This window comes from Silurus meridionalis, chromosome 21, assembly GCF_014805685.1.
Source record: "Silurus meridionalis isolate SWU-2019-XX chromosome 21, ASM1480568v1, whole genome shotgun sequence".
In the NCBI taxonomy this organism is placed as follows: domain Eukaryota; kingdom Metazoa; phylum Chordata; class Actinopteri; order Siluriformes; family Siluridae; genus Silurus; species Silurus meridionalis.
This window is the reverse complement of record NC_060904.1, coordinates 13408468-13436386: the sequence shown is the minus strand read 5'-3', so window position 1 is coordinate 13436386 and position 27919 is coordinate 13408468. Positions and strand designations below refer to the sequence as shown.

General features: G+C 41.2%; 1 protein-coding gene across 8 annotated transcripts in view; it reads right to left on the bottom strand.

Annotated features, from left to right (window-relative positions):
• Positions 1-422: 422 nt before the first annotated feature.
• The window catches only part of arhgap33 (Rho GTPase activating protein 33), a 49609-nt gene continuing 22112 nt past the window's right edge, over positions 423-27919 (bottom strand). For 4 of the 8 annotated variants that reach the window (XM_046833970.1, XM_046833972.1, XM_046833974.1 and 1 more), the window contains 23 exons: positions 27819-27856; positions 25169-25260; positions 22233-22317; positions 18721-18798; positions 18476-18613; positions 18243-18335; positions 17401-17523; positions 16072-16149; positions 15448-15529; positions 15293-15358; positions 13596-13745; positions 13406-13508; positions 12414-12558; positions 12217-12299; positions 11940-12047; positions 11638-11783; positions 9231-9387; positions 9011-9150; positions 8243-8317; positions 7395-8140; positions 7072-7249; positions 6115-6476; positions 423-5174 (listed from right to left, as the gene is read on the bottom strand). In XM_046833970.1, the coding sequence (XP_046689926.1) occupies positions 2817-5174; positions 6115-6476; positions 7072-7249; positions 7395-8140; positions 8243-8317; positions 9011-9150; positions 9231-9387; positions 11638-11783; positions 11940-12047; positions 12217-12299; positions 12414-12558; positions 13406-13508; positions 13596-13745; positions 15293-15358; positions 15448-15529; positions 16072-16149; positions 17401-17523; positions 18243-18335; positions 18476-18613; positions 18721-18798; positions 22233-22317; positions 25169-25260; positions 27819-27856 (5624 nt within the window). In that variant the 3' untranslated portion in view covers positions 423-2816. The remainder of the gene's footprint in view (positions 5175-6114; positions 6477-7071; positions 7250-7394; positions 8141-8242; positions 8318-9010; positions 9151-9230; positions 9388-11637; positions 11784-11939; positions 12048-12216; positions 12300-12413; positions 12559-13405; positions 13509-13595; positions 13746-15292; positions 15359-15447; positions 15530-16071; positions 16150-17400; positions 17524-18242; positions 18336-18475; positions 18614-18720; positions 18799-22232; positions 22318-25168; positions 25261-27818; positions 27857-27919) is intronic. The other 4 variants (XM_046833977.1, XM_046833973.1, XM_046833976.1 and 1 more) reach the window with 2 other exon arrangements.

Sequence of the window (27919 nt, the reverse complement as noted above, 5' to 3'; positions counted from 1 at the left end):
ATTTTTTTGCACACATATATACACTATACTGTATGGACAAAAGTATTCAGACAAGACATTCTATAAAATTGTGGGCCTCCAAGATTTGGTAACATTAACATTTTCCTAAAACAAAACCTGTTTCAGCATGACAATGCTCCTGTGTACAAAGCCAGCACCATGAAGATATGATTTACATGGGCTGGAGTAGAAAATATTGAGTATCCTGCTCTGACCTCACACCTACTGAACACCTTTGGCAGGAATTTCGAACGCTGACTGCACCCCAGGCAGGATTTTAATGGCTGATCCAATTATTATATTATATAAAATATTATACTATCGGAGCTGCTGTAATAGTAAAAAAAACAAACCACAATCTGACAAAACAGATTTGAGAATTCAATAATATGTTGTCTGAAATATCACCCAAACACAGTATATGACTGATGCATCCAAGTTTTTTTTAATTCACACATTGGTAAATATTACAAAACATGGTAACTTGCCTTTTTGCAATGTGCTACAAGGCAAAAAAAGAGACCACTGAATAGGATGTTTAGGTTTAAAGCACATAAACCAACACCCAACACACAACCTATTGTAATACATACATAGCATTTGGAGTAAAGAGTAAATTACTATGTTGTAGGAAATCTTCCTTTGTACTTCACTGCATAGATATGGATTAAAAACAAACAAAAAAAGTCAAGAGAGCCTTCACTCATTCATTCATACACACACACACACACACATTCATACAACTAAATTTTGTACCTTTTGTACAAAATTTGCTCACTCTTGAGCAGAAAAACAAAAATAAAATAAAATAAAATTGTGCAATGTATTCACCTTAAACATTTAGGGCCAGCTATGTAAGGACACCAGACATACTGCTAATGAGCAAGAAGCAATTAAAAGGCTCACGTATCCCTATTAACACTGACTCAAGAGGTAAATGTTCAAGTCTCGGCACGTTACGAAAAACAAGTGCTCAAGGAAAGGCATCCGTTGCTAGGAAACTAGGACAGGTGTCATCCCTGGTCCACCCAACTACGTTTTCTGGGAGAGCTACCCTCCTACCGAAATTAAACACAACCGAAAAACACGCCCAAAATCCATTCACTGTAAAAAGCTTAACAGCCCTGCGTACATTTTAAAGTCAGGCGTGTTTAAATTAAGGGCAGATCACCAGGAGCTCACTTGCCCTAAAGAACCCTCACATTGTCATATTGCATTACAGTAGTGTTGAGCTGCCCAACCCTGTATCTGCTGAACTAAACTTTGGCAGTATATAAAGACCACCTAATCAACTTGGCTCAAATATTTCGACAAATAAAAAAAGTCTTGAGGAGGAAAGGCGGGTGTATGGGTGATTGACAGGTGTTTCAGTGTCACAATGCAATTGTAGAACTGAGAACCACTGATACACACTTGGTTGTGGTAAAAGAATCATTAAGTGAACACCTTTGTGAGAACGTTCCAACAGTTCTGGAAGGACAACGAATTCAAACTGTGTCGGAACTAGACAAACATGGGGCAAGACTTTGAGACATGTAGATTTTCACAATGAACCATCGACGGAGCTTTATTTTCGCTGGAACGGAACATTAACGTGGAAAAATATTCGCCGCTATAATGAATAAAAACCCTCTGCACACTGCATACACATTCTTCATTCTTGAACGGTCAGTTTTTCTAGGCAGCCATTAAAAATGCTCTGCCATGACTCGATTCTTTTCTTTCCGAACTCCTCCCAGAGTAGTTCGATTGGTTTGAAGTTAGGTGACTGGGCAGGGTGTTTCAATACGCAACAAATGTCCTCCTTCATTTACAAAAAAAATTAAATAAATTATGCCCGAAACTTTTGATGAGCTATGCAGCAAAAATTACGGTGCAACTAACTGTTAGGAAGAAACCTCTTTACCTTTAATGTAATAACTGATGCACTGATTAGCATGGTTGAAAGTTCAGCTATGAAATCCCACATCCATTACTCATAGTTACATGTGCAGTACCTTCCATAAACATGGACACATGCGAGTACACACACACACACACACACACACACACACACAAATGTATACAGATGCACATGGCAGTGGTTCCTTTACGTTCTTCCGTGAACGTTTCACAGGACAGAGAAGACTACTGTGACACAAGTATCCATACACGAATGAAAACACATGCCCTTTCGACTTAAACCAATGACTAAAAGCATTCCTATTCGTTTGTGATTTTCGAAACACAGCAAAAAAAAAAAAAAAGAACTATTGTAAATGCTCTTCGTAATGAAGTTTAAATTAACTTAAAAAGTTAAAAGCTGTAAAAACCAAAATTTCATACTGCTTCAAACAGAAGAATACTGAGGCAAAATAAAACATCTTTAGAACCAGCCAGCAGCATAAGGGTACCATCAAATTATTTTAGCTTTAATAAAAAGAAAACATACTAAGCTTATTTTCCTGTACACCACACTGTACTGCCACTTAGTGTTCTAGCAATAAACTTAAACCGAGAAAGTACCTAAAGCAGAAAATCACCACCATGCAGAAATACCTGATACTCCCTTCAGAGGGACAGCAGCCACACAACTCTCTGATGCCCTCTGCTGGACAACACAGTGTCTACTGGAATGTTTACAATTCTAAGCCACTAAATGGTTCACTTCTTTGATATTTCATAACCATCTTGCCCTACCATCTCTGTCTACATTTCTTTCCTTTACTCTAAAGGTCCAGTTTTGCAGCACAGCAGTGGGGTTCTTTTAGGACATTCCTTCCCGATGGATTTCATTTCCAGTCCAAAGAATGTTACCCTTGCCATTGGTTTGTGCTTTAACAGTAACTGCGGGTCTGACCCTCTGTATGTATAGACCAATTGGGACCAGACAGACTGCCCTGCTGGTTCAAGTCCCTCTGGTTCCGAAGACCTGGAGGTCGGAGAGCAGGGTCCAGGATAACATCCCTCCTGGGAGCATTGGGATAGGGCGGAAGCACCGGACCTGCCTGGTAAGGGTACTGGTTATACAGATTAACTTCTATTTGAGCTCCATATCCTCTTGGTGTGCTTAGTGCCAAGTTTGAGAAGGCCACCAAAGGAGGAGTAGAGGAATGGGATGTGTCTGGGTGAGCTTGAAGAATATGACTGATGGAATCCTGACACTGAGGTCTTGTTGGGTACGGGTTCTGCGCTGTGCTTTCTCCCTGGGGAGTTGGGATAATCTCTTGGCTTCGATAAAATTTAAGAACTTGGTCACCAGATGGCATAACATCAAAGGCTTGTCTGTACTGGCCACTGGAAGAACGACGCATGGGATCTTGGCGATGAAACACTCCTGGACTTTCTCTAGTCAGACCTTGGCTCTCAAAATTTGCCCGAGAGGATCCTGGGTTGTACGCAGGTGGTGGGCGCTTATGATGTTGGCTGGGGTATGGGTTAGGGGGGTACTCAACATGGGGTGAGGAAGATGCAGAGGATGAAGTAGCCACACTCAGACCCTCTCTTTCATCCTCCACAAGCTTTTCAATCAGAATTGAAGCTATGTCTTTACCTGTCAGGGCCTGACTGGGTTCTGAACTCAAGCTCTGTGGATCAGAGTGGCTGCGAAAGTGTGTTGTATCAGAGGCTGTGGTCATCTCCAGTGCCTTGGGACCTGAGGCACCATCGTTTTGAGTAGCGATTTCAAAATTAGTCACAGGACCCTTTTGATCTAAAGCATTTTCTGGCAGCTCGTCCTCTATAGATGGCTGCGTGACAGATTCTGTCCCTTGGTGGACATCTCCATCAAGGTCGGTGGTGGCCCAAGTTTTAGCATTTACTCCAGCACCTGGAGAGCTTGAGAAGGGGTAGTTCACATAAATGGGTTCGTCGTTGGAGGCTGGGTTATATACTTGTATTGGAGAGGTCTGGGATGAAAATGATTGATGGGATTTTGACGTGGATGGCTGAAGGTGGCTAAGTGATCCCTCCTCAGGGCCAGAAGTCTCAAAATAGCGATAGCACACCTTCCCATTTTCAAAGTAGGGATGCATCTGGGAGGCGGTAAGGTTGGATGAGGGTAACCGTGTGGAGCAGTGTAGACTACGCTGGTGTACAGACAGAGGTATCAGCCCCCCTGTTGGGGCCAAGCTAGTGGCAGCAGGGATGGGGTGCAATTCACTGCGGGTCAGCTTGACTGAGGAAGAAATCTGACGCTGCAGCCGAGGGTGACCGCGAGGACCTGATAGGTTGTTTTGGGATTGCCGGTGAGAATGGGAATGAGAAAAGGAAGCATGGGAATGAGCTGAAGTCCAGGCACGTGTAGCCTCAGAGGACCAGAGTTGAGGAGCCCTGGCAGAACCTGGCACTTGTGAGTATGGAGGTGGTTGATGACCCCTAGACTGGGGCCTCTGATTGGCTGGCTCTGAAAGCCGGAAGTTGCCATCCACATCTAACCTCATATTCTGGTAGCTATGCTGAGAGTAACTTGGTGGAAGATCAGGGGCACTTATCTCATAGTATAAATTTTCCATATTGGAGGGGTCTTCAGAAGATGAGAATGCAGGCCGGATATGAGATACCTGGACCTGCTGCTGCTGCATGAGAGGTTGAGCTATTGTCACAAACTGTGCTGCCTGGCCGGCCAATCTGGATGCATGGAAGCGAGAGAGTGCATCCGACGTGCTGCTTATTCGCTCGGAAAAAGCTCTTGAAAGTGGTTGGTTAACTTGAGCCGGCCCCACCATGCGCCGAATGCGACTGGCATCCAGAGAGCGACGTGTGAAGTCTTGTCGGTCAGTCTTGGAAATTGGGGGCCTTGGTGGAGCAGACTCAAGTGGCCTGGGGGGCACTTTGGGGCGTGTGGGCTGAAAGGCGTTCATGTGAGCCAAGGGGGAGCTTTCTGACCTGGAATGCAGGAGCTGGGAATGAGCCTGGTTGGGGGATTTTGACTCTGTGCCTGATGTCTGTTGCTGAAGGTGTGGAGCAGAGAACTGCCTGCCATATGCTGGTGGTTTTCTTTGAGTAGAAACCTCACAAGCGGTAGGTGGGCTGGATTTAGGAGTTTGGTTTGGAGGAGTAGGAAGCTGTGGCTTTTGATTGTAGATGGGGCTTGGCGTCTTCTCGTTGTCCCCAGAGGAACTACCAGCAGACAACTCACTATTGGATGTTCCAGAGTCAGAAACTGAGGCATCAGAGGAGAGGGTACCTGTGTCCTGCAAAACAAAGAATACATTTATGCAATAGTGTGAATCAGCTGCATGCAACACATATTTTATTGAATTTTTTTGGCTAACAATATGGTATTAAAAAGTTTTGCAACTAGTTTTGTAATACGCCAACAGATGCACCGGCTTTCATAAGTCAATGGGCCAAAAGAAATCGTCCTGTGTACATCGGAAGCTGTGCAACTGGTGCTATTCTGACCCCCCCCTTCTTGCCATATTTGGCTCCTGCAAACTTTGCCCTCTTTCCGAGGATAAAGGTCCAGCTCAAAGGTCAGCGTTTTGACACCACTATTTTAACACCACATCCAGCGTAAATAGAAAAAGAAGACTTTCAAGACACATTCTAGAAATGTCAGGAATGATGGGAGCGCTGTATTGCTGTGCAAGGGGACTAATTTGATGGTGATCGTGTTTAAACTTGGATAAATAAATTACTTTCTTGTAAACTGAGCTAGTCTGAAATCTTTTTGATAACCTCTTATATGTAGCAGTGCCAGGGACTTGATGCTGATGAGACCTAAATTATAAAATGCAAGCACCAAGAAACTAGATTAAAAAAAAAAAACATCCATAGATGCTGCTACAGAACATGGCCATAAGGAAACACAAATAACCAGGAAATTCTATTAAAGTACTGCATTAACCAGATTTTTCTCCCCAATTCAGCCTTGGCCAATTCTTTCCTGCCAGCCATTCTGCTGTAATATGACAACTAACAATCTGGGAGGCAAAAAGGCTGACACGTTGGATCCGAGACACTTGAAGTCGGCAACTGGACCACTGCAACCTGCTGCTTATGGTTCATCTCATAACATAGTACTGTGCAACACAGACATTTGCATGCCGTCCCAGTGTATGCTGCCATCCAGAGCGCATGGCCAATTTTCCACATGCATGAGCTCTCTCACACATCCATACATGATCACACCTGGCCCGTTGGTGATCTTGGTTCATCCTCGTCCTGTGCTGAATCCGTAGTCTTTTCAGGAGCGCTAACTTCACCATCACCCTCGGACATCCACACAGAAAGGGGACGCACAGTGGAGTATAGTTGGTCTGGATCTGAAGCGAGCATAGCTCCAGCATCAGCAGACAGGGAGCGCTGAAAATGAGTGTCGGCCTCAGGGGGACTCCCGGCCTCGCGAGGACGATAGGGAGGAGAGGCCCCCTGGCGAAGAGCTTTATTGGCACTCTCAGTCAGTGCCAGAGCCATGAGGCGTGCTGGGTTTTTAGGTGGTGGAGGAGGGGGCTTTTGGTAGGGCAAGGGAGCACCAGTGGGACCAATAATACCTGAAAAAAAAAACAGAGCATTGCACAGTTAGAAATCCAATGATTTTAAAATGCAGGGACAACATTGACCAAAATTCATGTTTAATCTGGCACTTATTTCAGGGATGCAATAAATCTTGTTGCATTTAGGCATAACTATGATTTTTCAACCCTGCAAAGCAAAGAAAATAATAATCATTACACTAATTATTATTAGACACTAGACCTAATTTACACATGTAACATTCTATAATCTATAATCTATAACTTGGGTTGCAACATTCTGGGATTTTTCAAGACTGGAAACTTTCCATGGAAATCAACAGGAATAAACTGAATTTACAAAATTGCAGGTTAGCCTAGAACTTAAATGTAGTTGAAAAAAAAAAACAACAACCAGATTGAATGCAATTTCAGTTGTATATCTACCCTGCACATTCATCAATTATATGCACACAGCACACTTACTGCAGGGCTATTAAAGCCATAACATAACACAGATCATTTCATGCATCCTACACACAAAATAATGTCAAAATCTTCCGCCTCTTTGTAACCCTATCTAGAACAAACAACTAGGTATTAGCCTGGAACACAGGGCACTGACTATACTCACTGGGGCCTCTCATCTTGTCATGGCCAAACTTGCTGCTTAACTCCTGTTGGCAGCTCTCTGTAAGCTGGAAGTCACACGACTTCAGCAGCATAGATATCATTTGGGGTGGCTGGGCGGGTCCACCACCTGGGTTCCCGGACTGCAATTCGCCAGCTCGCCCGCCAATCATTTCCAGCACCTAAAAAGTCATGAGTCCTTTTGATGACTATTGCATAAACTGTGTATATATATATATATATATATATATATATATATATGCCTTTATAACTGAATTAATATCAAAACCAGGATATGTTACACAAATCCCTATGAATAAAATTTACCTTGGCAGGTACACTGATGGCAATGGGGTCAGATATGTCCATTGGGGGCGACTTTGGTGATTTCGGTGAAAGGGCGTGCACCACCTTTTTTGTAAATGAACGCCTTTCCTGTGGCGGTTGAGCAGTGGGTACAGGAGCTGGAGTGGCTGTGGGCTGGCTTTGGGAGGGACTAAGGTTGGGATCTCCAGGTTGGGTGGAGCTGGAGGAATTAACAGCAGGAGGTCTATGCTGACAGAACACCTGCTGGGTTGGGGCAGCTGCAGCCAAAATCAAACTCCTACGTGCTGCTGCTTCTGACTGGTTGAGAACAGAGTCTGGGTCTTCTGTAATTGAACGCTGGCTTCCGGAACGAGCGTGCCCATGGCGACTCAGATAGCGATAAGGAGAAGGCGTGGCCGCAGACGGAGATTCCCTCTCCCCAGGGGCAACAGGGCCACTGCTCCCCATTCCAATTGGTCCCTCTTCAGGGAAAGTGGGGCTAAAGTCAGCAATGTCCTCAGCCATCCAAGACATGGTGGGGTCCTGTGAGAAATCGGGTAGCATGTAGACCCCCTCCTCATCATCTTCATCGTCTTCCTCCTCATTAGCGTCTCGGGCCTCGTCAGGCAGCAAGCTGTCGTACGAACGGCTTGGCGGGATTTGCGAAGGAACTGCCTGGGCAAGGAGCTGAGGGTCCATGGAGGCTGCCAGGGAGAGACCATCACTGCTGGAGCGAGGTCTCCGTAAGTGCTGCAGCTTCCCCTGACCTGGGAATAAGAGATAGTGTATGTCTGTGTCCCAGTCTGTGATGACTATAATGAGCTGAGATCACATCAACATGGTTTTTGTGTGGGACAATTTGTTCTAACCTGCTCCACTGTGTTGGGAAGAAAGAGACTCCTCACTCTTCGCTGACCTCAGGGTTACACTGTCCACTCTGCAACCTAAAACATCATAACCATAGGCATTGGCACACTGATGCTTCTGTTTAAACACTGACAAGTCAGCATATTATACACCTCATGGCTTTGCTTTAATTTAGAACCTATAATCAGAATTTATTGTATAGACTATAACTTATAGGGTAAAGAATTGTACAGCAATGATTATTTTTAAACATTAAAAGGAATATTTAAGGGCAGAAATACACCAACCAGGCAACTTTATGACCACTGACAGGTGAAGTGAATAACACCAAGTAAGGATTTGAGCGAGTTTGACGAGGACCAAATTGTGACGGCTAGACGACTGGGTTAGAGCATCTCCAAAACTGCAGCTTTTGTGGAATGTTCCTGGTTTGCAGTGGTCAGTATCTATTAAAAGTGGTCCATGGAAGGAACAGTGGTGAACCGGCAACAAGGTCATTGGGCGTCAAGGCTCATTAATGCACATGGGGAGCGAAGGCTGGCCTGATCAAACAGATGAGAAACTGTAACTCAAATTGCTGAAGAAGATAATGCTGTTAATTCTCGACGGGTCACGACCGTTTTGGCAGCGAAAGGGGGGCCACCACAATATTAGGCCAGTGGTCATAATGTCATGCCTGATCGGTCTACATAATATAAGAAATGTATTTTCTGCTAATGCCAAAAGCTAACTTGACGTGATCCTTCAAGTTATTTGGGTTTCTTCTGTACCTGCGTGAGAGGTGGAGGGCTGGAACAGCGAGGTGATCCGGATGGGCTTACGGCGGCCTGAGCCTGCAGGCTTTCCAATAGCAAAGAATGTCTTCCAGCTCCCTCCAGCTGTCTTCCGGACCTTCGGCCCTCTTTTCCTTCTAGACAGAATTAAGGATTCAACTTAAAGGTTCTAGAAGAATAGTAGCTTGTATTAAGTGGCAAATATGAATTATTTTACCTGTGAGTAGGAAGATCTAGCACTGTATGGAAGCGATCCTGTAGGGGGTGAGAAGATCCTTGAAGGAGCAGTGGAGCCTGGGAACGAGCCTGAGCCTCCTCCAAAGACAGCAGCCTAGTGGATACAAAGGACTTGGGCCTGGTCAGGGACTGTCGAGCTAGAGAGAAACGGAGAGGAGTGGAAATCAGATGCAATCAAAGTGGATATTGTGAAGTCTGTGGCGAAAAGCAACAGCTGGAACAGCTGGAACGGAAGCTGATTTCATCCTTAAAAGGAAAAGATAGAGAGTGAATCATAGGGAAGCTTAAGAAAGTGTGGACACATCAAGATGATCACATATGACTGCACATAAGCTTTTTTCGAGTTCTTTAACATAGCGGGCAGACGTACAAAACCAGGGTTGCCTAACCAGGATGCTGAAAGTTTACACTCAAAGCTTGCATAAACACTGAACGTCAGCACAATTTCTGCTTGCTGTGGTACGCACAGAAATAGCAAAGGGCTTTAAAACAGTCTGCTATGATGCTTAAGTTGAATTCTTTGAAAAAACTTTTTTTTTTTAAATCAGTAATGCACAATTAAGCAAAGCTGACATACATAAAGCAGACATTAAACTGAGATATAAATGATTTACCTTACTTGTTTGTCTCAAAAACACCAAAACTGAACACTGACCCACACCACTGATTTCTGAAATAAAACTTCTTAATTCAGCTGAAAACTCTAAATAGAAAGAACAGCAATACAACAAGCTGACTGGAGCCAAATATTTACAAACTGATGAAAAATGAATTTATTTCTCTTTCATGCCTTTGCTTTTTCAGACTGTACAGTACAAACATAAATCATTCTTTACAAATGAGCCAAGATGGTAATGCTTGTAATGCTTGGAACTCTTCAGGTGTAAATATTTGAAGAATCAAAAATCACATAAAAAAAAATACAAATAATAAAACACTAGAAAATGCTGTTCTCTGCACCATGAAGAAAACACAGCATGAAGGGTATCTGAGGCATTATTATGGCCACCAAGTCCAAACTCCGCAAGGTTTCATATGACAGAGAAACGCCGCTGGTCTGCATCAAGGTCTGCAAAGGTGGTCACAGGTTCTGGGGCTTCCCCACGTGCCTCCTGCAGACTAACCAATCGTGTTCTCGGAAGCCGGTGTGGGGGCTTTCGCTCTGTGCCTCGTGCTGTTATGGAAACACACAGACTGCAACTACCCGTTTCACCATATACTACCACAAATAAAGTTCTGCTTTAGTATACAACAGATGGAAAGATGTGAATTTTTTATTCAAACCCAGGAAAAACTGATAAAATGTTAAAAACGCTCTACCTATATTGTTTTGTTTAACTGGTACAAGGAAACAGATCCAGTACTGCATGTTATATAATAGTCTGCATGTTCGCATTGACTAGTGTCCTAAAAATAAACCAGAGCTGCACAATATCGCAGGAATGCGCATTTAAATATGCAACATACATGCTTGATATCCTATTGAGGAAAAGAAAGCATTTATGTAACTTCTAAATCGAGCTATATATAAACTAATTATCAACGGCTGGTAAAAAAAAAAAAAAGATCCATTTAACATGTAATTAGGAAAAGTTTACAACTGCTGTCTCGCTCACTGTATGCAATTGTGAATAAATGTTAATGTGGTTGCTCATAAGGCAGCGCATTAATTTACAACTGTGATTAAACTGATCTGAACTACCAGACGTTCAACTGTTCGAATGCACAACTTCCAGCCAATCAGAATCAAGTATTTATGTGGACCTTGCTATAATTAAGTGACGATCCAAAATAAAAAAAATTGCAGAGTTGCATTAAATGCATTCAAATCGTGTCACCCATGAATTATTATATATAATTATACATTATATATATTATTAAATCCCAATAATACAAAGCCTAAAACACTTCCTGTGTATTAACAACTAGTAAAGCTACCACATACTTACATATATTACATTACATCAAGCACACATAGTTTTTCCCCCTCACACACCAGCACTGCGGTATCTTGCGAGGGTTTAAACCAGGCATGCGTGTTTCTCTGCATCTATTTGTCTCTCACCGTTTTAATCTACTGCACGCACCCTTTAATAACGAGCACGGATTCTTGCCTTCATACACGTCCCACGAAACGGTCACATGACCAGTCTAATCTCTGCTATTTACAACAATGAAAAAACTTTGTTTATAAATTTGTTTTTTTGAATAAGTATATAACATTCCTGCACTACAAGCAATATGCCCACCTACATTCATGATATTCTGATATATTATTCAGACCTAGAGGATCTGTATATTTTAGACTGAAATCACCTTTTGAAATGAATTTCTTCACAGAAATAAAGACGCATGGCTTAGAGTGTTCCGGTTCGAGTGAAACGTACCTGCAGCAAACCGTCCCGCGGATGTAAACGAATCGCTGAAGAGCACTTCCACGTTAGTGAGTAAGAACTCCACCACTACAGACTGGATGCGCACCTCTTTGAACGGGTCAGCACCGTTGAGCCCTGCTGCCTCGATCTCCTTAGATCTATCGCACACAGCAAGCGGTACAGATCAGGATGAGTTTCACTCTGTTTTTTTCCCCACAAACAATATTAAACTGATGTGAACAAAATAAGTCGGATAAAACGATTACAGAAATATACTCAGAATTTTGGTATGGTGGATGCAGAAAATGTTTAACCTAAGCAGGTTTGGAGCCCAGACGATGGCCAGGTTCTTAATGTGCATGTTGGTCTCTTCACTAAGGGTGGCTAGACGAGCCAGGTGCTTTATGAGGTACTCCAGAGTCCTGAGAGACACATGCATCATCATGATTAACGTCATCAACAATACAATGGCAGACAGTGAGAATGTCACTAGAGGAGGTTATTTTTTCCACATTCTTAGCTAAAATATTCTCAGAAAAAAAGAAAAAAAAAAGATTTCTACATTGTCGAAATTCAGCTCTAGCAATCTACCTGTAGTGCGGGGGAGGAAGCTGCTGAATGACATCGTGCACTCGCACTACGCGCTCATCCTCGGTCATCTCCCCCATGCAATCCTACGAGGAAAAAAACAAAACAAACTCGATCAGCAATCAGACGCTAAGCTTCAACAGAAACGGATTCGGAATAAAACAAAACCGAACCAATTTAAAAAAAAAGTACAAACTCACAGCAAAACTGTCGTAGAGCTGGTAGGTGAGAAGCGGATTGGGCAGCTCTCGGAAGTAAAGCTTGCACAGGGATCCTACGCAGTGAATGTCCTGCATGTACATGTCTTTCGTCAGGTCTGGAACATTCTCGCTATCGAATTCGTGCCTGGAAACCAGTCAGCAAATAATTGAAAGAGTTTTTCTTTTTCCCTAAAACCTTAATCAAAATACAGCAGATTTTGGATAGAGAATGGGACTGACCCATTTTAATCCGAACTTGAATTTATATCCACGTGACTCATTAAATAGGTGACCCATAACAGGCATGGATATAAATACAAGGCTGCCTGTGGTGTAATAATTACATTACAAATACTATCCTTTATCACCGAACATATAGACGTATATGTAGGAGCCTGGGAAAACACTTCACGTGGGTAAAGATCTTTCTTTGTATAGAAGTATACTTTGTATAGTATAGAATGATTTAATAGTGGATTAATTCAACTTCTGTTCTACTGGCAACATTTCTTTTCAGTCCTGTTTTCTCTACTGTCTTCTATACTTTGTATGTAGGCACTCTTTTTCTCATGCTATGGCACAAACGTTTCATGGACGGTTCAGGAGCCCAAAAGTGACTTGTGTGTCCGGGATTTGAACTCGCGTCCAGCAGCTCCAAAGTCTAATAGCGTAACCACTAAATTACCACCTCCTCCTTATCAGGCTTATGATTATTTTGCGATTGCGATGACATGCTTTGCATCACACGTACAGGCAGCAAATGCAGCATTCGATAAAGTGGCTTCTTAAACAAAATGCCCACAATGTGACAGTTAAGGCAGTTTACAGCAGAGATGTCAAAATACTCTATAACCAAAAAAACTAAGAATTCAGCTGCAGTGTTAACCAACAGGTTTTCCCCCCAGACAGTGAAAAACTCAAATTCAGTCAATTCCAAGCAACTTGAACCACCACACATTTTCTTGAAGTGTTACCTTTTCTCATAGACAAACCTCAGTTTCTGAATGTTGGAGGAAATCCCAGAATGCCTGTAGATGCCGTCTACGATGCCGTGCTTCTCGATAAACTCGGAGCAGCTTTTCAAGACCTGGGGAACTAAAATATCAGAAAACACATACAAGTCTGAATAAACCAATATGAGCTTGTATTGAAAGTCACGTTTGTGTCCGTGTGGCTCGATACCGTCTAGTCCGGAGTTGAGAAGGTGTTCTCCCAGGTCGCAGCCGAAAACCCGCTCCTTCAGGATGCCCCTCTGCTTCAGCTTCTGCTTGCTTGGTCTGGATTTCATAAAGGCTCGCAGGAATCCCATCAGCTTGCCATGCTTCTTTGAAACTACCACAAGGGGGCGACAAAGGAATAATAAAACAAACGAGCATTTTCTTTTTCACTTTTGGCTTTCTACTGTAGAACATGATGAAAAGTGTAAAAGAAATGCTGACAGTTGAAATGTACATAATGTCAGGGTTAGATGTCTGTATGTAGAGTGTGTATGTATAACGCGATCATTATACATCCGATAGTGATACTGCAGACGTTGTGTTAATCCATGTCAGCCACTGGTAGTTAAGGTGTCCACAAAGCACGATTAAAAATAATTTTATCCTAAAATGCCAACACCGAATAAATACAACAGGCAATTGTTTCATTTAGACAGTGGTTCCTGGCCTTCCTGTTTGTTAATAGCAATTTTGGGTGAATAATTCCTGACTATCAGTGCAATGTGTGTTGGGGAAATCATCCAAACAACAGCTTCTCATTTATACATCGAGATGCCTGAGCAGAGGGAAACAGTCACGACGTTTCAAAATGATTTATGCCCACTCCACTCGGCCGCCCACTCCTGCTCGCCACGCAATCTGCTCGTTGTATAAATGGCTTAAATCCTAGTAACACACTTCGGTTGGGTTTAAGGACAAAACAAAAACGTTAGCGAACGCCAAAGGACAGCCTTGTTTTGTAACAGAAAGGAGGAGTGTTAATTTCCACTCGGAAGGTGTTACCGGTGAGTCTTAGGAACCATGGCCGAAAAACTGAGAAAGAGATACAGAGAAAGAAGACAAGACAGTCTAAAGATATAGCACAGTGCTCAGAAAAAAATGGACTTAAGGTCGTAAAATTTAGGTCTTAAAATCACAGCATTGAGACAACACTGGCAGTAACAAGTGCTAAATGACGTATAACATTTGTCCAATCAAACTGTTAAATCGCACACAAAACAAAAAACATTTTAACACCTCTTTTCGCACCCATGGGTGCATGTGCTTTAGCATCGAGTAGCATTTTTTGAGAAATACTTTAGTTGTCTATAGTTCTCCAGAATTGCCTGGAATCTTTTTGAGGAAACATTCTAGCTCTCATTTCCCTACATCTTTTTTTCTGTTGGTTGTTTCCTGTTGGTATCATGCTTTTCCACAGACATAGGTAAATTCATTCATCTTCAGTAACCACTTTAGCATGACATGTGTTTGGGAGGTGGAAAGAAACCAGAGAACCCAGTGGAGACCAATGGGATCAGAGAGAGTACATTTGAAATCCTTTATAAGCAGGAAGTCAAGCTGAGGATCGAATCAGGGACCCTGGAGCTGTGGGGCAACGAATTGCCAAAGTGCCAGATTTCAATTAGTCTCCTTCGTCTTGCGCAACATCGATGAATCGACAGAAGCCTTGCCCAGATTAGCTTTTCAACTAGCTGATGTGTGGCCACATGATATCCTTTTACAAAACTATAGTAAACGACCATCCATCATTCTGATCAGGTTTGCCTTTGACGGATATCAAAATTGTGAAATCGTAAATATGGAGTAGTAGAACGAAGTGCCTCAACAACTTGCAAAATGATTTACCAAAGTTTAGCCAGAAATACCAGATATTACAAATACCTGATGTGGGAGAAGATGGACCAGGCACACTGGTGACTCCTGGTCTTGAGCTGCCAGCATCACACTCTGTTAGAACAACAAAGACAAATCGTAATTGTCTACAAAAAGATGAATGAAGTTTATGAAATGGCTGAATAAAGAATAGTGAGCAGTACCCATCTTGGCAGCGGGAGTGCTGACGGACTGAGGGATTTTGTCATTGATCAGCTCTACACACTCACTGGGGAAAAAACCGACCTATAGAATAAAATGAACCAGGGTTAGGGTTATTCTACTGTTTAAGGAGTTTTCGCACAAACAATATAATAAATAAACGTACAATGTAAAATCTGGTAAAACAGCATGTGAATGAGTGTTTCTGGGGCAAAGCTTTCCTTGCCATTAAACAATATTTATAATGGAAAAATCTTACAGCTCTTTATGATAACATTACATATAATAAAACAAGATCTCACACTGATTTGAAAATCATTTCAAGGCTGTAGAGCAGTAGGACTCGATTTCTTGATCTTTTTTTCTTAACTTTAACTGGGGGTCCAAAGAAAGACCTAAATATTTAAACTTCTAAACATCATCCATGTCATTTTTATATTTTAATATCTACTACAAAGTCTTCATGCATGCTGTTATTTCTGTTCTTATTGGAAATCACATAAGGTGTGTTTTTACATACTTGACGGCCGAACAATTGTGTGTGTTAATGTTGTCCTACAATATTTTCTTCTTTATAGGTGGTGAGTGAACCAGGGAGGATCTAAGAATACAAATGCTTTAGGTACCTGAAAGCCATGTTTTCCTCTCCACCAGGTGGTCTCCTCTTTGGGTGGCATATCAATCACAGACAAAATATCACCGACCTTCAAAACCAGAGAATCTCTCAGTTAGAGCCGTTTAGGTTATAGGTGAATGTTTGCACATCAGCTAAGACGCCGAACTAATCGAGTGGAGACGTTTTTTTGTAAACTACAAATCTGCAATTTGTACAGCTGCATGTGTGGTATAAACACAAATCATACAAATGTCTTTAATGTTTCAACGTTTGTACGCATGATTGTGGAACTTGCAGACAAAACACAACACCCAACTATCCAGCCACAACATCTGAGCTGAGCCACAACATGCTTCACTACACGCCTGGTCCTGCCGGGGAACGTCTCGCTGACCCAGATAACAAACTGAACAACAACAACAAAAAAAAAAAAAAAACAATGTCCACTTTTGCCAGAAAGTGACAGTGGATGAGTTTAAGCAAGAGAGAAGAAGAAAGATTGAAGGAAGAAAAACAAAGTGGACAGAAAGATTTTGGAGGGAAAACAAGAAAACTGAAAAAGGAAAGGAACGGAAAAGGATGCAAAAGATAGATGGATAGATAGATAAAGCGAGAGAGAGAAAGAGAAGAAAGACATGCACTTACACAGAGTAAACTCCATACTATAAAGTATAGGAAAGAGAGACAAAGACAGAGAGAGGTAAAGAGAGACCAATATGGGGCCGAATAAAAAAAAAGAAAGGAGAAGAAAGAAGAGCAAAAGACAGATGGAGTGTCAGAGTAAAAGACAGTGACGGTAAGTAAAAAAAAAGAATGAAAGACAGAGATAGAGTGCAAGAAAAAGAGCCAAGAAAGAACAAAAAGACAGGGTGTATAGGAAAGTGAATGAAAGAAGGGTTAATGCACAAAGACAGGGAGAGAAAGAAAGGAAGGTGTAGTAGGAGGCAGAGACAGACATATAGACAGAGAGAGAGAGAGAGAGAGAGAGAGAGAGAGAGAGAGAGAGAGAGAGAGAGAGAGATAAAGAGAAAAGAAGTAGAGAGTCCTAAATGTGCCAGGTGACCCTGTTCTTTGGCCCAGAAAGAGCCACTATATAGAGCGGAGACTGGGGAGGGACCAGGAATAAAGCAGATGAGAGGAAGATGATGTGGATGATGAGGAGAAGAGAAGAAAAGAGGAGTGTGACAAGTGAAGCAAAAGTGTAGAAGTGAAGAATCAGGCCAAAACTCTGCCAGGTACTTGGGAAGAAATGTCAAGTTTCTACCAACTATGGTGGTGATGATATTCTCGTGATTTTCTCAATGAATTGCAATGAATGGGGTCTTGACATGTGCTTTACCTCAATGGAAATCTCGTCACTGGCTTGGGCTGTGTAGCGTTTGATGACATGCGCGGCTGCGATCGCCGGGACATTTAAAGACGCCTCTTCCTTGAGCAGAAACCGATTGCCATGATTGTCGATCTGAAAGGCACAGATGGCACCTTTATATATGAGCTGCCCTTCAGAGAAGTAATTAAATGCTATATCAATTCGTGCAAAACAAAATATAAAAGTAAAATTATAGATGCCAACTGATTCATTGATTGATTGATGGAAAAATCCACACAGATAGTTTTTCCTAGTCGCGTTATACAAAACAAGAGCAGCCACTAGGGGTTGGGGTTAGTTTATTTGTGTCTTTTTTTTTTTATTCATTTTGGATGTAACTATTTTTATTTCTATATTTATAGTGTTACTTTTTGTTTCAGTTTGAATACATGTTTTATATTCCATCAATATTTATTAATATAATTAATATATTCATATTTCATTTAGCACATTTTCATGATTTAGCACAGTTTTAAAAAAATAGATTTTTGTAATAAAAGTTCAGTACTATTTTAGTATTAAACAGTTATGTTAGTTTTTTAAATAAAAATTTTAAAAACCTCTTCAAAAAATTTTAAATTAAAAAAATTAAGTTTTATGTTTTTTACTTTTACTTTTATTATGCATAGAAATTATGCATTTTCTCGTGTCCCCAAATATGTAAAAAAAAAAAAAAAATTCGAATAAAATAGAGTACAGCACGTATATGTCGACTGATACAGAAGAATAACCATCGATAGAACGGTGTTTAACTACGGATTTTCTCAGATTTTGATACTACAGCCATTGTACATATCGAACGATCATCTCACCTCCATCCAGGTGAGCACTGGCCCACAGTTCAGCTTACTGTCCACGATCCCAGAGAGACGGCTCAGGTACGCGGACAGCAGGGGTGTGAATTCCTGATGAACAAAAGGAAAAAGACATAGCGATATTGTTGCCTTAGCCAAGTCACATGACCAAATACTGACCGTGGCATATATAATTATGAAGAGAATCATTCTAAAGGTGGGAGAACAGGAAAGTGTGTTTCGCTTCTCACCTTCACTTGCTCGCCGAGCTCACACATCGATGGCAGGGGCGGGAGCTGGGAGTAACGCCGGTCATAGATGCACTGGTGCAGGTGAGCGTCCAGGGTGCGAAACTCCTCGTATATCCGGCGAACCGTCCACGTCTTACCCTAAAGGAGGAATGGCAGAAAGAGAGAAATGGAAGATATTAATGATAACTGTGCAGAAATGAGCGTGACTGGGGGTAAAGCAGATGGATAGACGGACAGACACTCACCTGGCAGGAGACCTGCACGAGGAAGACAAAATCTTTGGCATTGGCTGAACCACAGCTATCATCACTAGCCAGCTGAAGCTAAAGGAAAACACACACACACAAAAAAAAACAGGTAAGTGTCCAGGACTTTTGATTTCAATTCATTTGCAATCATCGTTCAGAGCAGTCACTCGGAAAATCAAAAGTCAGTCAGTTAGAGGAACTGGGAAGATCCCTGCGAATACCACCACGCACAGCGATCCGTTTCACATCCTTCTCGCCCCATCAGCTTCCTCTTAATTACCCAAACCTGTGAAGCACTCAGATTAGATTGTAGACTTTTTTTTATTATTTTTATTTTTTTTTTTTTATAACTTCATTTTATTAACTGAACATTGCATCATAGACTGGCATGTGTGTGTATGAATTACACTGAATTGTGACGATACATGTCTATAAAACAATGATTTCCTTGGCCTGAAACAGCCAAAAATCCCTTGTGGGTGGAAAAATAAGTGTCGCACAAACTGGTAAAAAAAAAAAAAAAGAAATCTGTGAAATCCCCGCAATGAAATTCAAGTAAAAAGTGGTGGTCAGTGAATCGGAAAAAGAAAAAGAAAGTAGTTTAGTCCAATGTCTCCTCTGCTCCGGCCTGCTGGGTTAAGACGGGACACGAGTGTGTTTCAGGGGAATAGAGTGAACTTTTTTTTAAAGGTCAAAGAGAAGTGGAGAGACCTTAGAGCAGAAAAATACAAAGGACAAGAAATAAGACAAGGCAAAAAGAAAATGTGATATGAATTGACGAGAAGAAGACAAGAAGAATTTGCATCTCTTCTCTCATCTTAAGAGGTTAGAAAGGCACAAAAGAGACAAGCTGATGAAAAGAGAAGAGGTAAGGAGAGAAAAAAATAGAGAAGAAAGTAGATAAAAGAAATGAAAGAAAGAAAAACATGAGACATAAATAAGATAAGCATGGGCAAGTTGAGAAGAGGCAAGAAGAGACCAGAAGAGAAGAGACTCCAGGAAAGAAATGTGAAGAGAGACGAAGACTATACAGAAAAGATGTGACAAAAAAAAGAAAAGAGGAGAGAAAATGCAAAATGAGTAGCTGCACAACTAGAAGAGAAACTCTTGAGATGAGCCAAAAAAGAAAAAAAAAAAAAAAGAGATAAGAAGAGACAAGGAGATGCCAGGCAGGAAATAAAAGCAAAGATGCAAAAGATGCAAACAGACATGAAGAAGTGAGATTTGAAGAGGAGCAAAAAGTGGCAGCCAGAAGAAATTAAACGAAACATATCTGGAGATGGAGAGATGTGACAATAGAGGAGACAAGTGGGGGGAAAGAAGAGGCTGTCCCAAAACATGAGACAAGATGAGAATAGAAGAACCTACATGAAGCGACAATCTATGAAAGGAATAAAGATGAGGAAAGAGATTACGTCTTTTACAACCTGATCTGGAACTTCTCTCGTATGGAACTGCAATAAAAGCATTTAAATATATACCATGCATATAAAAGGTGTGTGTGTCTGATCTGGGTTTTTCCTCTATCCGATGTTGCTATATGGCGAAATAATGATATCTTTTTTTCACCCTTTATCTCAGAAAATAGAGCAGTTTATTAATAGGATGCGATGCAGAAAATTGCTTAAACTGAACATTCAAACCAACAACACAGGCCTCTCCAATCTGTACTTGTTACCAGGTTTGTTCTGCACAATTGGCTCTAGTCAGACTGTTTTTCAGCCGATTCTGCATGGTGAATCAGCGGCGGAGCTCGTCAGCAAGAAAGAGAACTCCGATTGGCTATTCGGTTTCGCCAATGAGAAAACAAGCGGGGGGAAAAAGAGGAACTGGCAAAAGCAAACGATGACTGAGTAAAGAGGGAAAGTACAGACGCTTGTCATTCTTGCTCTTGTCTTTACAACTTAGCAGATATGACTGTAAAAAGCCGTTAGCAACGATAGCGGCAGGTGGGGATGCTGCTTGCTTTATATATTCGCAGTTCTAGCTCACCCGGTTTCCACGTTTGCATACCGAATGCAGACTACTGCCACCTGCTGGTATGGCAGAGTTCTGTTCTCTCATGCACTGCCTATTAAACGGCCTCACTTGCGGCACAATCGGCCGGCTGATCAACCGGTTGTCCTCTAGTCTCCATAGGGGTTCACACATCATTTATATCATGACACAGACCTCTGTGCAAGAAAATGCATTCATGCCAAACGGTGGAGAAAGAGAGCTACGGACTGGTGCTTTTCCTCTTCGACGCAGTGTGTGTGTTTTTGTGTGCGCGTTTCTGTCAGACACAATGTGCATCAGCCCTGGAGAATTTTCTCCTCTACATTGTAGTTGAGTCCTCTCTCACTGGAGACCCAGACATATCTGCATCCACACACACACACACACACACACACACACACACACACACACACACACACACACACACACACACACACACACACACACACACACACACCCTAATTCTAAAGCACAGTTCCAGACGCTGACACATATTTAGATCTGTAAAGAGGCTTAGTAAAACCATGAAAATCTTAGCATCTATAAGATGTACTGTATGTATGTTTAGGGAAATACACACTCTAGATTTAGATACACTTCTGACATCTACATAAACACATACACAACAACATTTCGTGCTGTGCACTTTGGAAAAAGACTTGAAACGTGGGCTGTGCAGCAATGTTTGTACTGTGCAGATGTTCTTTGGGTGAAACTTCAAAACCTTGCATCCTGCAGCTTCAAACATAATCTCCTCCTTGAAACACATGGAATAATGTCTGTATTGAAATATAATATTTGGACAAAAGCTTGGGGACACCTGACCATATGATTCGTATATGCTTTTTAAAAAAAATCTCGTTCCACATTTAGGTCACAGTTTGCCATCATAATAATCTCCAGTCTTCTGGGTAGATGTTTCACCAGATTTTGGAGTGTGCTTGTGGAGATTTGTGCTTATTTAGACACAAGAGTGTTAGTAAAGTGAGGTACTGATGTAGGTGAGGTGAGGAGGCCTGAGGTGCAGTCAGTGTTCCAATTCATCCCAAAGGTGTTTAACAGGGTTGGGTTCAGAGCTCTATAGCAGGCCACTTGAGATCTTCTTGAACTTGAGTTCGTGGAAAAACCACAAATACCTGGAAAAGTCAGGTGTCCCAATACTTTTGTCCATATAGTGTATATATAAAAAAAATATTAAGATAAATGCATAATTATTATTATTATTTTTTTTTTATATATTTTGATTAGCTAAAAAATAAATAAATAAATGGGAAAAGCTATAAAAGCTAGACAAGTTAGAACAGAGATCACCGGCAGGGTGTGTTTAAGGGCGCATTAAGTAGCATTAACGCACAGAATAATCAACGTTTAGACATTTAGACCCCCCTCCCAAATAACCGTCATGCACACCACATATCACTAAAAGCAGTAAAGACCCAGTGAGGGTATTGATAAATAAAATTACACTCTTAACACTGAACTCATAACCGAGGCTATTAAAGCAAGCTTACCTCAATGGAACCAAAGTCGACGATGTCATAGTGAAAATGGGCACAGTCAGTGAGCTTCGGGAAGTGGCCTTTGACGACAGACAGCCTGAGATCGAAATCAGAGAAGAGTCAGTCAGTAAAATTATATATATATTTATATATTCACATTATTTTGAAAGTAATGTTGAGTTATTTTCAGAGGACAGCGAATCTATACTGCTATACACGTTTCGCACTGACTACTCCAAAATATCCAAGCTATAGTGTTGTCCCTTGAGAAGATATACTAAAATGGTTGCTGAAATGTGAGGGGTGTACTCACTTTTGTAAGATACTATATGCAGTTTCAAATACAATAAAAGGTCTTTATTCCATATATACACTGCTGTTTATAAATGACTTAGATTTACCATTTTGAGAACATTTAAAATAAAGACTATGGCTTAAAGGTTAAGCAGAAATTATAGTACAGTGTGTGTGTTGAATTAAGGCGAATAATTGTGAAAATTAAACAGCACCCGAAACCGTTCTCGGTGCAGCAGATTAGTATGTACAATATCTCACAGAAGTGAGTACACCCCTAACATTTCAGCCACCATTTTAGTATATCTTCTAAAAATCTACACTATATGAACAAAAGCTGACGTTTCCAGCCATATGTCGTTCTTCCTTAAACTTTGACCACAATGTTGTAGGTACACAATTAAAAAAGGATTTCTGTAGATGTGGAAGCATTACATTTCCCCGTCACTTAAATTATGTGACCCGGACGATGATGTGCTTTACATCAGTTGGAGCGGAAGATCATGAATGGCCTGGTATATAGAGCTCGGATTTCAACCCTTTATTCGAGAAAAAAAAATTTCCACAAGCACGCTTCAAAATCTAGTGGAACATCTTCGCCGGAGAGCTTAGGTTCATTTCAACAGCAAATGAGGACTAATCGTGAATGGGAAATTTAGAAAAGCACATAAGAATCGCTTGGTCGGGTGTCCAAAAACTTTTGGCACACAATAGCAGATTGGGTTGTATTGGACGAAGACTTATGTTTTACTCCTTTTTCTTACATATAAATGATCAGCCTATGCACACATTATGTAGATGGCTGTAGTGTGTGTGTGTGTGTGTGTGTGTGTGTGTGTGTGTGTGTGTGGAATACAATAAACAACAACAACAAAAAAAAAGGTCACATATCCCTACAGAGGTCTTTCAGTATCGACAAGCACACAAGACTGGAACAATGTCACGATGCTGTAAGTGATATTTGCATATCCCTATCAGTTTTGTAACAGGAAGTGAAACTAAAAGGGCTTCCTGTTTTAGAGCAGCTCATTGCATGTAACTTACCATGGACATGCAGTACACCATCGCTCAGAACTGATTGTGCTTAGATCCCAAGAAGTGTGAATTTGGTCTTACACTGCCTCCTGTTCACATTAAGCTAGTCAGCTAACATCAATGATGTTTACTTATATTAACTATATCAAACTAATGAGTTTACTTTCTCAAAACAGCTAACAGCAGTGTCCTAGTTCAACGTTGAATGATCTAAAATAGACGGCTGTGTTAAGGGTCGTTGTCCTGTTGGAAGATGAACCGTCTCCCCTGATGTCGGAGCAGGTTTTCATCAAGGATGTCCCCACAGCATGATGCTGCCACCACCATGCTTCACTGTAGGGATGGTATTGGCTAGATGATAAGCCGTGCCTGGTTTTCTCCAGACATGACGCTTAGCATTCAGGCAAAAGAGTTCAATCTTTCTTCGTCATGGTCTGAGAGTGCCTTTCATCAAACTCCAGATGGGCTGTCATGTGCCTTTTACGAAGGAGTGGCTTCCGTCTGACCACTCTACCACACAGGCCTGATTGGTGGAGTGCTGCAGAGATGGTTGCTCTTCTGGAAGAGTCTCCCCTCTGCATAGAGAACGTTGGTTTCAAACGTCTTCCATTTACAGATGATTGAGGCCACTGTGCTCACTGGGACCTTCAATGCTGCAGAAATATTTCTATTCCCTTCCCCAGATCTGTGCCTCGATACACCCCGTTCTCTGGGGTCTACAAACAATTTCTTGGACTTTATGGCTTGGTTTGTGCTCTGACATGCACTGTTAACTGTTAAGACCTCATATAGACAGGTGTATGCCTTTCAAGATCATGTCCAATCAACTAAATTTACCACAGGTGTACTCCAATTAAGTTGTAGAAACATCTCAAGGATGATCAGTGAAAACAGATGCACCTGAGCGTCATGGAAAAGGCTGTGAATACTAAATGATTTTTCTTTCATTTTTAATACATTTGCAAAGATTTAGTCTGAGGTCTGAAATAAAAAGTTACAAGCTTACATCAGCTTACAATCAACTCAGTTTATGTGAAAAAGGTACTCTTAGCACACTAATCCATTCATATAAAGATATTAATGAGTCAAACACTGAATATCTATTAATATAACTACTTGGAAAAAAAAAGTCCTGACTCTAAATCACAACACCCTTGACCATATTTGCGTGATTTTTTTCATTTATTCCTCTCAAAATGTTGTTTGCTGTAGAACTGATGCTGAACTGTGTGTGATAAGTAGATACCACGAGCGCCAATCAAAACAAGTTCAAAACAGAGCGTGCGTTCGACCCTGATTGGGTCAAAGGAACGACTGATTTTGCAAAATTTAAGTAAAAAGTATGCTTTTAAAAATGCAGTAAGGCTTCAAAATGTAATGTTAAAGTAAAAGTTAATAAAAATACTACAGAAAAGTACAGCTACACATAAAAAAAAACAAATACAGTAACAAATTACATTTACGTCGTTACTGTCCACCACTGCAGTTTAGTCATTTCTACAACAGAAATGTGTGTAAGAACTTGGTTTTTCATTCTCTTGAAGGCTGAAATTTGTAAAGAAACAACATATTGTTCAAAATTGTGCATAGAGCAGAAATACTCTGCCGCAGTGTCTCACCTTTTGCTCATCTTCCCCTTCAAGTTGGCAGTAGCGCCAACGGAGCGGGTGGTGGGCTCCCCAGAACTGTCCAGATTATCTGTGCTCCGAGCCTGGTGGAAGAAAAGATGACGGAGGTATATTTCATTCAGGTCAGACACGACGGCGCACTCTTGTACTGTATGCCGGCGCACGCGACCGAGTCTCCACAAATCACACACACACATGCACTTCCCCTTAAACATCACCTGCTGAGGAAATGCAGTTTGTTAAGCCATTGTCAAAGTCATGAACTTCTCCTTCTTTTCGATTTTTTTTTGTTTCTAAAAGAACAAAACTACAACTCCCATATTGTTAGTAGCACTCTAACTGGATTTGCTCTCCTGGGAAGTGTGGGCTATTTTACTTCCTCTGTTTCAAGTCGGCCACAGTAGCACAGATTTGGATCACAGCGAGAAAAGGGTGCAAACACGGGGCAAATCAACATGGGAGACATTCGATTGAGCAAGAAAGATCATCTGCTGTGCTTGAAGCTTTTGCAAAAGTGGCAACATTGATTTAAAAAAAAAAAAAAGAAAGAGCGAGAGAAAGTAAATACTGCAAAAACACTTGTTTTAAACAAACTGGATAAATTCTTCCTAAAATACGAACTTTCAAAAAAATAAAAAACCTGTCAAACGAATGCCCCATGTGAGAAATCTGTGACTCCCCATTTTTCACTTTTGTTGACCAATGAGACTTCTATCCTATCCACCAGAGACCAGAGGCAATTGGTTCTGAAGCCTGTGTATCACAAATCAAAGTTCACATCCCGAGTCTCTTAGTTGGTTTGTCGCGGTTTTAACTAAACCCCCCCCAAAAAAACCCATAAACAACAAAAAAAAAGGCTATTGGTCTCTCATTATCCTTCTTGCTTTGTAAATAATTTAAACCCCAATGATCAATGATCCTGGATTATGGTAGCTAGAAATCCTCAACCTGAATGAACTTCGCTCTCGATTTTGTTTCCTCGCCTCACCCTCCGACTCGGTAACTCAAAATACGCTACACGTTTGCCTGTTTACACCCGAGTGCAATTACTATGTGCAATTAACTGTCAAAACAAGCTTCAGTGTAAAAGAGAAGCACACCAGGATGTAATGCATATGAATTAAACACTGCATACGTGGAAAGCACCCTTTACAGAATAATGTATAATTATACCAAATGGACTATCGGGAAACCTGACTTTTCCAACTGCATGTTCTTCTTTCCCAAACTCTTTTCACAAAGTCGGAGGCGCGCAATTATATAGGATGTGGAAGTGTTATATTTTCTCTTCACATGAAATAGGGGACTGAGGCCTGTGTACAACACAAAGTCCAGGAATATATGCTTTGGAGTGGAAGATCTTGAGTGGCCAGCTAGAGAGCTCCGAGCTTAACCCTACTAAACGCCTTTGGAATAAATTGGAACGCTAATAAATTGGAACGTGGAATGAGCACAAATCTCCACAATCAGCACACTATATAAAATATATTAGGGTTGCTGCAATCGATTATTTAAATAAATAAGAATTCTAATGATTATTTCATCGATTAATAGAGTAATAGGATAAGATGTACAAAAAAACAATACTAAATGAGAGAGAAAATAAGACGGATCTCCTAAAATGAACAAAGAATTTTAGTTTTTCTTTTTAGAAAAATGTACGTTTTTATTGCTTGAAATTACTTTAAAAACTGTAAACACCCTGTTTTCTTTGTTTTAGATGGAAGTTATCCCAAAATTTGGAGACGTCTCCTGCAGCCTCTTTTTTGTTACCTGTCCAGATCGCTCCAGAGTTTAGCAGGTGGTGCGTCAGTAATAATGGTCCGTGTGAATCACAGTGCTCTGTGTTTTGTAAAATGGAGTAATTGAAGCCGCATTTTTCTAGCATCCCTAAAATCTAGTGCAATATCTTTCCAGAAACGTGGGAGAAATGTGGAATGTTCGAAATGGAAGAAAGGGAACGTGATGGTCATGTGTCCACAAACTTTTGTCCATAAAGTGTCTCCATGATGCAGTGTCACTGTGATGCATCATAAAAACCCATTATTGGCCCATGTTTATGTTGCGCCATAACATATCACAGAGATTAAGATCAAGCAGAATTGAAGCGGCTGATTCAAGCATTGCTCAACTTTCGATTCTAAGGGGCGACAGGATTAGACTCCTGCTTGCTAGGCCGTGCCCGACACCCCCGAATAAGCACTACGCTATTCTAGTGAAGAGGAAATGAATCAGTAGCGCTGCGTTGCGTTATGACTTAAAAACCTCACGGTTTTGCGCTTTTCTGCTAGCGCAGGTTGAGCTAAATCGTGTTGTAATGGATAGTCTACAGTGGTGAAGTTTCGCCCACATGCCACCGTTCAAGGAAAAACACCTACTGACATGTTTATGGATGTGTTGTGCAAACTAGGCTATTTCCCCTCAGGGTATCAGCATGCGCTACGCAAGTGCCATTCATTTCACTACAATCTCACAGGCTCTGGAGCTTTCTGAGAGGAATTTTTTTTATAAGCAGAAAAAAAATTGATTTTATTAGTAAAAGGCAGATCACATTGTATAAATAAAGCGAGTAGTATTTTGAAGCTGATTGGCTAATGCATAAAATATGATAGGAAAGAAAATACCTCAAAGTCTCACTTACCGGCAAAGCCAACTGCAGCGCTCTGGGCAAGGAAAAACCTTCAGAGATGGTCAATACAAAGTTCATACAGTCTTTCGTTAAAAGTGGTCAAAGTGACATTC